The 10,699-nt window shown below is 38.5% G+C and overlaps 1 protein-coding gene across 1 annotated transcript; it reads right to left on the bottom strand.

Moving 5' to 3' along the window:
• Positions 1–686: 686 nt before the first annotated feature.
• LOC138348794 (uncharacterized) lies at positions 687–4,548 on the bottom strand. The gene is made up of 4 exons (XM_069298370.1): positions 4,029–4,548; positions 3,221–3,366; positions 877–964; positions 687–787 (listed from the first exon to the last, which is right to left on the bottom strand). Exons 1-4 carry the CDS (start codon positions 4,546–4,548, stop codon positions 687–689), a joined length of 855 nt encoding a protein of 284 aa, XP_069154471.1.
• Positions 4,549–10,699: the final 6,151 nt, after the last annotated feature.

The raw sequence follows: 10,699 nt of genomic DNA, 5'->3' as shown, positions 1-10,699 counted from the left end.
AATACTGTAAGAAGTGGCTGTCTGAGAGTATTTTGCCTTCATTCGGAGATAATACATTATTGTATTAATATGTTGTTTAAAAAAAACAGTTGAGACCTCATACTTAAAGTGTACATTACAAATATATCCATATGATTCATACACAATTCACACACAATTCATACAAAATAATTATCATATGTATATAAGTGCAAATCAAAACCATAATAATTAAGTCAAAAAATGTCTTACCCCGTCCTCCCAAGGTTTGTCCGGTTGACTCATTATGTGAAAAAATTCCTTTTCTCCGATTTTAAAAACACCAAAGTCCATTTGAGGATGAAATGTATTTTTAACCTTGGAATATGCTGCTTTAAGTATAACTTTAAATAAGTATTAAATTAATTTTTAAATTGTGAAATTAAATAAAATAATTTTGTTCATCTTAGTTTATACCTGCCACGCCTTCTTGACAAATCTTTAAAAATCCGTTTATTGAACTCCTCAATAAGGACATCTAGAACATCAAACCCATTGTGATTTTTGAATGGATGTTTGATTTGAAAGAATATAGGTACTCTATTTGAACTGCTTTCTCCTTCCGACATTCTGATATTAGGAGAAGAATCGTATTTTCCTTGATTCTTATGTCTTGTTTGCACATTTGGAGTCGTGGTAGGATTAATAATTGGGTCAAGTGCGATTATTTATGTCATAGTAAAATTAGGATAATTGTCCAATGTTGGTGGTTTTGATGTTGCCGTTGTAGGTACGTCAACGTTGAAACATCCATCAGTTGACTTTTGATCTTCATGTACATAAAAAATTATAAATAGTTAAATAAAAATAATTTCTTAAATTTACATATATGTGATAAAAATGAATATATCGTACCACCTGTGTTTGACATTTGAAAGTGTTGTCCAATTGAAACTGTAGGCATAGTTGTTGGATCAGATTGTGCAGCATGTTGATTGGCGTTGTCCTGAAAATAATTTTCAGAGAATATGTAATTTTTGCAGATATTAATGTATTCTGAATTATTTTTAAGAAATAAAATAATAGATTGCAAATAAAAAAAACTTGCATATATGTTTAATACATCATTTTTTCATTAATCATACGTAATTTCAAAATACAAAATTTCATACATGATTAATACAGAACATTTATATAAAAATGACGAATATATACCCATTTCATACATATTAGATACAATATATATACATAATTCACATATATGTATATATGTATGATGTGTTGTTATATTTGTTCATTCAATAGTTAAAAAGAGTGATAATAATATAAATAAACAACTAGTATGAAAACATCAATTTATATAGTTATCAAACAATATTCTGTCACGATCCAAAACGGGTCGCGAGTGGCACCCACACTTATCCTACTATGTGAGCGAACCAACTGAACTAACCCTAACATTTTCAAACATAATAAATAGAATAAAATGCGGAAGACTTAAAACTCAATAATAACTTCTAAAACTCAAAACTTATCATTATCCCCAAAATCTGGAAGTGATCATCACAAAAACATCTATCCTCAAATTACTAATTCTAAAAAGTATCTAGAAAGCTTAAAATAAATAAAAAGCTAGTCCATGCCGGAACTTCAAGGCATCAAGACATGAAGAAGAAGATCCAGTCCAAGCTAGAAGAATTAGCTCACCCTGAAATCCGGTGTAATGAAGACTGGCTAGAGTTGCGGTTGAGTTGAAGATGATGGTACGTTTGCTGTACTCCACAAATAACAAAGGAAGAAACATAGAAGTAGGGGTCAGTACAAAACACAGGTAATGAGTAGAAATCATCGGCAAACTCAAAATAGAAAAAGTATATATCGGATAAAATCATAAAATCAACTTCAATACTCAACATGCGGCATTTACAATTACCATAACCCTTGGTCACAACATCAAGCATATCAATGAGGTCTGACGCCTCCCCATCATACTCATTTGGGAATTAGGTTCATTAAATTGTGTATATTAACATATTTCAAGATTCATTCTCTTTACTAATCCTGGTGCCGGAACGTGACACTCCGATCCTCATATACTTTCCTGGTGTAGGAACGTGACACTCCGATCCCATATACTATCCTGGTACCGGAATGTGGCACCCGATCCATATACTATCCTGGTGTCGGAACGTGACACTCCGATCCTTATATACTATCTTGGTACCGGAACATGGCACCTGATCCATATACTATTCTGGTGTCGGAACGTGACACCCGATCCCCTAATCTCACTACTTTCGTTCATCAAGCCTTCTTTTATACCAAGGCATCATAATTAACAAACTAGATTAGGGTTTCTTCAAGATTTAGGATTCAATAGCTTCATCATGCTTATTTTATCACAATTATATAATCACATTCATGCAAGCATAAAATTAAGCATATTTAAGGGTTTACAACCCTACCCAATACATATCATTCGATATTAAGAGTTTACTACGAATAGCATAAACCATAACCTACCTCCACCAAAGATTCGTGATCAAGCAAGCAATTTTCATAAGCTTTGTTTCCTTTTCGTTTCCCTCTTCTCTCGATCGTTCTCTTTTCCTCTCCTTATTCTTTCTATTTTTCTTATTCAAACCCTCTTTCGTTTACCCTAATTAACATATAATTAAGTATAAAAGATGATGAATTAACCCATTAATTAATTCAAGGTTATCTCCTTTAACCCTCAAGTAGTTAAATTATTAACATTAACCCACTAAATTTATAATTGTAGCAGGAATAGTCCAAAACGTCCCTTAAAATATTTAAAGAAATCCGACTCAACCTGGGATTACTCAGCCTGTGACGGCCCGTCGTGCCTGCGACGATCCGTCCTGCTGCTTCATTCACAAAATTCAGAGACTCAATTCTTTGAAGAGTCTGTGACTGTCCGTCGTTCCCACGACGGTCCGTCCTGCCATGTCGTCACAAATTTCAGAGAGTCAATTTCAGTACCCAATTTTTAGAATTCTAAGTGTTTTGTGACGAGACCCCCTCGACGGTCCGTCGTGCCCATGACGGTCCGTCGTGGGATCCATCGACCAAGAAAGTTTTTCCAGAAATAAAGTCTGCTGCTCAAAACGACTAAATAGGTTGTTACAATAGATACCAATTTACCCATCGTTCGTCCCTGAACGATCATTAGAAGAAAACAAGGGCGAAAAGGAGTACCTGAATCTGTAAACAAGTGTGGGTATCTTTCTTGCATATCTGCCTCCTTCTCCCAAGTGGCTTCTTCAACTGGTCGATTCTTCCATTGAACTTTGATGGATGCAATCTCCCTTGACTTCAACTTGGGGACTTCTCTATCTAAAATAGCAACAGGCTCCTCCTCATAAGACAAATTCTCATCAAGCAGAACTGAATCCCAACGAATAATGTAGTTTCCATCCACATGGTATCTTTTCCACATTGACACATGAAATACCGGATGCACTCCTGACATTCCTGGGGCAAGGCTAATTCATAAGCCACCTCCCCTACTCGCTTAAGTACTTCAAATGGTCCAATATACCTTGGGCTTAACTTACCTCTTTTTCCAAACTGCATCACCCCTTTCATGGGCGAAACCTTCAGCAAGACTTGCTCACCCTCCATGAACTCCAAGTCTCTAACCTTTCGATATGCATATTCCTTTTTCCTCCTTTAAGCCGCTAAAAGCTTTTCTTGAATAGATTTCACCTTCTCTAATGAATCCCTCAAAAGATCAGTACCCCAAGGTCTAACCTCAAATGCATCAAACCAACCAATGGGAGACCTACATCTTCTCGCATACAATGCCTCGAATGGAGCCATATCAATACTTGAGTGATAGCTATTATTGTAAGAAAACTACGTTAAGGGTAAGAAGTTAACCCAATGACCACCAAATTCTATCACACATGCACGAAGCATATCCTCCAACACTTGAATCGTTCGCTCAGACTGACCATCGGTCTGAGGGTGAAATGCACTACTAAGGTCCAACCTAGTACCTAATTCAGCATGCAATGTTCTCCAAAACTTAGAAGTAAACTGCGTACCTCTATCTGATATGATGGAGAGATGAACTTCATGCAATCGAACGATTTCTGAGATATAGATTTTGGCTAACTTCTCTGCATTGTAGGTCACCTTGACCGAAAGGAAGTGATCAGACTTAGTTACCCTATCAACGATTACCCAAATAGAATCAAACTTCCCTAATGTCTTTGGAATACCAACCACAAAGTCCATTGCAATTCTCTCCCACTTCCATTTAGGAATGGGCTTTCTCTGAAGTGTTCCTCCGGGCCTCTGCTGTTTATACTTTACTTGGTTAAAATTTGGACATTTGGCACCAAAATCAACCATGTCGCGCTTCATTCTACTCCACCAAAAGTGTTGCTTTAGGTCACGGTACATCTTGGTTGCACCAGGATGTATAGAATACCCGGAGCTATGAGCCTCTGTATGAATAGTGTGGATCAAATCATCAACACGAGGCACACATACACATCCCTTAATTCTCAAAACACCTTCCTCATCCATTATTGTTTCTTTAGCCTCTCCTCGCAACACCATATCTCGAATTCGGCTTAGTTTCTCATCATCAAACTGTTTTCTCTTGATCTTGTCAAGAAAAGAAGATCATGCCTCCACACAAGCAAACAATCCTCCCTTCTCATTTACATCTAACCTCATAAAGTTGTTAGCCAGAGTCTGAACCTCTCTAGCCAATGGACGTCTGGAAACTTGCAAGTGAGCTAGACTTCCGATGCTCCCTACCTTTCTACTTAAGGCGTCTGCCACAACATTAGCCTTTCCTGGATGATACAAGAATAGTCCTTCAGTAGTTCCATCCATCTCCTCTGTGTCAAATTCAAATCTTTTTGAGTAAAGACATACTGTAGGCTACGATGGTCCGTGTATACTTCACACTTAACTCCATATAGATAGTGTCTCCATTGCTTTAAGGCAAACACTACCGCAGCCAATTCAAAATTATGGGTCGGATAATTACGTTCGTGCACCTTTAATTGCCTTGAAGTATAATCAATTATGTTCTTCTCTTTCATTAGCACTGCACCCAAACCCGAATAGTATGCATCACAATAGACAATGAAATTCTTACCTTCCACTGGCAGGGTAAGGATTTGTGCAGTAGTCAACAAGGTCTTGAGTTTCTGAAAGCTTTCCTCACATTCGTCCGACCATACAAATGGAACCTTCTGCTTAGTCAAGTTCGTCAATTGGGAAGCAATTGAAGAGAATCCCTTGACAAATCGACGGTAATAGCTAGCTAAACCAACAAAGCTCCTTATTTCTGACACATTAGTAGGTCTTACCCAATTCTTTACTGTCTCAATCTTAGAAGGATCCACCATCACCCCATCCTTAGAAACCACATGCCCCAAGAAGGACACTGCATCTAGCCAAAACTCACACTTGGAGAATTTGGCATAAAGCTTTTTCTCCCTCAACATTTCCAATACAATTCTCAAGTGCTCCTCATGTTCCTTCTTGATCTTTGAGTATACCAATATAACATCAATAAATGCGATCACAAAGAGATCCAGATATGGCTTAAAAATCCCATTCATCAAGCTCATAAAAGCAGCAGGGGAATTCGTAAGACCAAAAGACATCACTACAAATTCTTAATGCCCATACCTGGTCCGAAAAGCAGTCTTTGGCACATCCATTGCCAGTATTTTCAATTGATGATAACCGGATCTCAAGTCAATCTTAGAGAAGACACAAGCACCTTGTAACTGATCGAACAAGTCATCAATGCAACGAATGGGATACTTGTTCTTAATAGTTACCTTGTTCAACTGCCGGTAGTCTATGCACATCCGAAAACTCCCATCCTTCTTCTTCACAAATAACACCAGAGCACCCCAAGGAGATGCACTTAGTCTAATAAAGTCTTTGCTCAACAACTCTTGAAGTTGGGCCTTTAAATCTATTAACTCCACGGGAGCCATTCTATAATGGGGTATAGAAATGGGGAGAGCACCCGGTTCCAGATCGATGCAAAAATCAATATCTCTATCCGGGGGCATACCAGGAAGATCTGCAGGGAACACATCTAAAAACTCGCGGACTATCGAAACCAACTCAATTGAAGGTACTTGGGTAGTATCATCCCGGAGGTGTTCCAAGAAAGCTAAACAACCCTTACTAACAATTCTCTTAGCACGAAAAAAGGAGACGATACGAACCGGATTGGAAGTGTAGTAACCCTCCCACACTAACGGATCTGTCCCAGGCTTGGCTAACGTCACAGTTTTAGCATTACAATCCAAGATTGCAAAATTTGGAGAGAGCCAAGTCATACCCAAAATTACATCGAATTCAACTATTTCTAAGATAACCAAGTCTACATGAGTATTGCTCCCCACAAAAGTCACAAGACAAGACCTATACACCTTTTCAACTATCACAGACTCACCCACCGGAGTAGAAACACGAATAGGCATGTCAAGCAATTCATAATGTAAATTAAGACCATTAGCAAATGCGGAAGATACATATGAAAATGTAGAGCCAGGGTCAAATAATACAGAAGCCATACAATCATAAACCAAAAGATTACCTATGATAACAACATCTAATGTCTCCGCTTCCGATCTCCAAGGGAAAGCATAAAAATGGTCCCTATAACCTTTCTGTCCGTTGCCTGTATCAGGTTGTGCTGCAATGGTTCCCATTTGTCCATCACCCGGGCCGTTTTGGTGACCACCATTACCTCGGCCACCACGCCCTCCAGAATGACGGCCTCTTCCATGACCACCTCTATCTCTGACTATTTGAGGTCTGTAACTCTGTTTTGGACAATACCTCTTAATGTGTCCAGTCACCCCACATCCATAACATTCTCTGGATTCAAGCATAGGTCTCTCAGAGAAGTGTTGACCGGTCTGAGGTGGACCCCCAACTACAGTCTGTAGTGAAGAGTTAATTGGTCGGACTGAGTAACCTCCTGAACCCTGTCCTCTAGAGTAAGAACCATTAAACTCACCTCCACTTTGAAACCTTTTTGATGTCGATGCCATGGTGAAGTCATCTGGCTTCACTCCTTCCACCTCTATCATGAAGTCTACCACTTCTTGAAAGGATTTTGCCGTAGCCGCTACCTGTAAGACTGAAATCCGCAATTCTGACCTCAACCACTTTGCAAAATGGCGAATCCACTCTTGTGGACTGAAACAAAGTTGGGTGGAATACCTGGATAATGCACGAAACTTAATCTCATATGCAGTAACCGACATCCTACCTTGCTCTAGGCTCAAGAACTCATCTCTTTTCCTATCCCTCAAAGTCCGGCGGATATACTTCTCCATAAACAAGCTATAGAATGATGCCCAAGTCATAGGTGGTGCCTCTGTTGGTTGACACTAAACATGTGACCACCACCACATTTTGGCGTTCCCTTGAAACTGATAAGTCACAAACTCAACACCAAACCGTTCTACTATACCCATCTTGTGTAGTAGCACATGACAGTCAACCAGAAAATCATAGGCATCCTGAGATTCAGCACCCTTGAAGACTGGAGGTTTCAATTTCAAGAACTTACTGAAAATTTCATGCTGATCATTTGTCATTATAGGCCCTGTAGTCAGACGAGGAAACGTGCCTATTTCCAATGAGGCATCCATGCGGGGAGCCATAGTAGCTGCATGTTGTACCTCCGGAACCTGAGGTGCTGGTGCAGAAAACACTGGTGTCAGGCCCGGATTAGATAACCCGCTAAGATAAGCAAGAACCTGATTGATCATCTCTTGTGTAGGTTGGGGTGGCAATCCCTCATTCTGTACTTGTTCATTCTCCCCTTCCTCACCCTCTCTTACCACTTCCTTAGTCGGTGGAGGAGTCATCGCCCTAGTACCAGATGGGCTAGGTGCTTGTCCTCTTCCTCTAGAGGACGTCCTCCCACGACCTCTTCCACGGCCTCTTGCCACCACACCTCTTCGAGCTACAGCCCCAGTGGCTGGCTCAGACGCTTCTTGTCTTGCTGGTGTTTGTGTTGGCGCAGTCGTTGCTATAGTCCTAAAGTCTTATAGCCTCTCAAAGAAAAGTAAAGGCGTCCCCCTACTGTTCCTCAAGACTCTACTAGACTCGTTAATCTGTGATGAGACCAACGAACCTAATGCTCTGATACCAAGTTTGTCACGACCCAAAACGGGTCGCGAGTGGCACCCACACTTATCCTACTATGTGAGCGAACCAACTGATCTAACCCCAACATTTTCAAACATAGTAAATAGAATAAAATGCGGAAGACTTAAAACTCAATAATAACTTCTAAAACCCAAAACTTATCATTATCCCCAAAATCTGGAAGTCATCATCACAAGAACATCTATCCTCAAATTACTAATTCTAAAAGTATCTAGAAAGCTTAATATAAATAAAAAGGTAGTCCATGCCGAAACTTCAAGGCATCAAGACATGAAGAAAAAGATCGAGTCCAAGCTAGAAGCGTTAGCTCACCCTGAAATCCGGTGTAATGAAGACTGGCTAGAGTTGCGGTTGAGTTGAAGACGATGGTACGTTTGCTGTACTCCACAAATAACAAAGGAAGAAACATACAAGTAGGGGTCAGTACAAAACACAGGTAATGAGTAGATATCATCGGCCAACTCAAAATAGAATACAGTATATATCGGATAATATCATAAAATCAACTATAATAATCAACATGCGGCATTTACAATTACCATAACCCTTGGACACAACACCAAGCATATTAATGAGGTCTGACGCCTCCCCATCATACTCATTTGGGAATTAGGTTCATTAAATTGAGTATATTAACATATTTGAAGATTCATTCTCTTTACTAATCCTGGTGCCGGAATGTGACAGTCCGATCCTCATATACTATCATGGTGTAGGAACGTGACACTCCGATCCTCATATACTTACCTGGTACCGGAACGTGGCACCCGATCCATATACTATCCTAGTGTCGGAACGTGACACTCCGATCCTCATATACTATCCTGGTACCGGAACGTGGCACCCGATCCATATATTATTCTTGTGTCGGAACGTGACACCCGATCCCCTAATCTCACTACTTTCGTTCATCAAGCCTTCTTTTATACCAAGGCATCATCATTAACAAACTAGATTAGGGTTTCTTCAAGATTTAGGATTCAATAGCTTCATCATGCTTATTTTATCACAATTATATAATCACATTAATGCAAGCATACAATTAAGCATATTGAAGGGTTTACAACACTACCCAGTACATATCATTCGCTATTAATAGTTTACTACGAATAGCATAAACCATAACCTTCCTCCACCGAAGTTTCGTGATCAAGCAAGCAATTTCCCAAAGCTTTGTTTCCTCTTCGTTTCCCTCTTCTCTCGAACGTTCTCTTTTCCTCTCCTTGTTCTTTCTATTTTTCTTATTCAAACCCTCTTTCTTTTACCCTAATTAACATATAATTAAGTATAAAAGATGATGAATTAACCCATTAATTAATTCAAGGTTATCTCCTTTAACCCTCAAGTAGTTAAATTATTAACATTAACCCACTAAATTTATAATTGTAGCAGGAATAGTCAAAAACGTCCCTTAAAACATTTAAAGAAATCCAACTCAGCCTGGGATTACGCTGCCTATGACGGCCCGTCGTGCCTGCGACGGTTCGTCCTGCTGCTTCCGTCACAAAGTTCAGAGACTCAATTCTTTGAACAGTCTGTGACGGTCCGTCGTTCCCACGACGGTCCGTCCTGCCATGTCATCACGAAGTTAGAGAGTCGATTTCAGTACCCAATTTTCAGAATTCTAAATGTTTTGGGACGAGACCCCCTCGATGGTCCGTCGTGCCCATGACGGTCCGTCGTGGGATCCGTCGACCAAGACAGTTTTTCCAGAAATAAAGTCTGCTGCTCAAAACGACTAAACAGGTCTTTACATATTCATACATAAAGTATACATATATACATACATACATACATATATATATATATATATATATATATATATATATCTTTATATATACATATATATATGTATATACATATATATATGTATATAAATATATATCATTATATATACATATATATATATATATACACACACACACACCTCTGGTTGTTCTTCTGGTGTTTGTTCTCCTCCTAACAATCAAATCTCTTCAATTATCAGTTTGGTCGAGTTATCAACATAACTCTTGATATCAGCCATGTGCTTGTCAACCTTATCATTGTACAAAAAAAATTTAAAAATAAAAAAATTATAAGGTAACTATATTAATTCTTTAAAAATATGTTGGACTTTACAGTGAGTTTGAATTCTTTCAACTCTGCCTTAACCTGTTAATTAAAAAATAAGTATTTGATATGTATATTATAATTTTAAAAAAAATATTTTAATTTGAATTTTGTACTTGTACCTCTGCAATATCATCTTTCAATTCTTCAACTTTATGTTCACGATCAACGGCACGATTATCCTGTGATCTGTGATTTTCTAAATCATGGTGGCTGCTGGACTGATTTAAAATGGTTTCGTCCATGAGATTTAACTCTTCTTTAGAAAAAATCATATTTCTGAATTTATGCTGCAGCAAATTAAAAAATTAGAATGTATAATGATTTATAATGAATCTAATAACATTCTATGAAAAATAACTGATTGTCATTTGTTCTGAAAATTATTTTCTTCAAATCGTCAAAAAAAATGACATCATTAGGTGTCTTCCAG

The sequence above is a fragment of the Solanum lycopersicum genome, chromosome 5 (genome assembly GCF_036512215.1).
Source record: "Solanum lycopersicum chromosome 5, SLM_r2.1".
Classification (NCBI taxonomy): domain Eukaryota; kingdom Viridiplantae; phylum Streptophyta; class Magnoliopsida; order Solanales; family Solanaceae; genus Solanum; species Solanum lycopersicum.
Note: the sequence above shows the minus strand (reverse complement) of the source record. Positions and strands in the feature narration are given on the sequence as shown.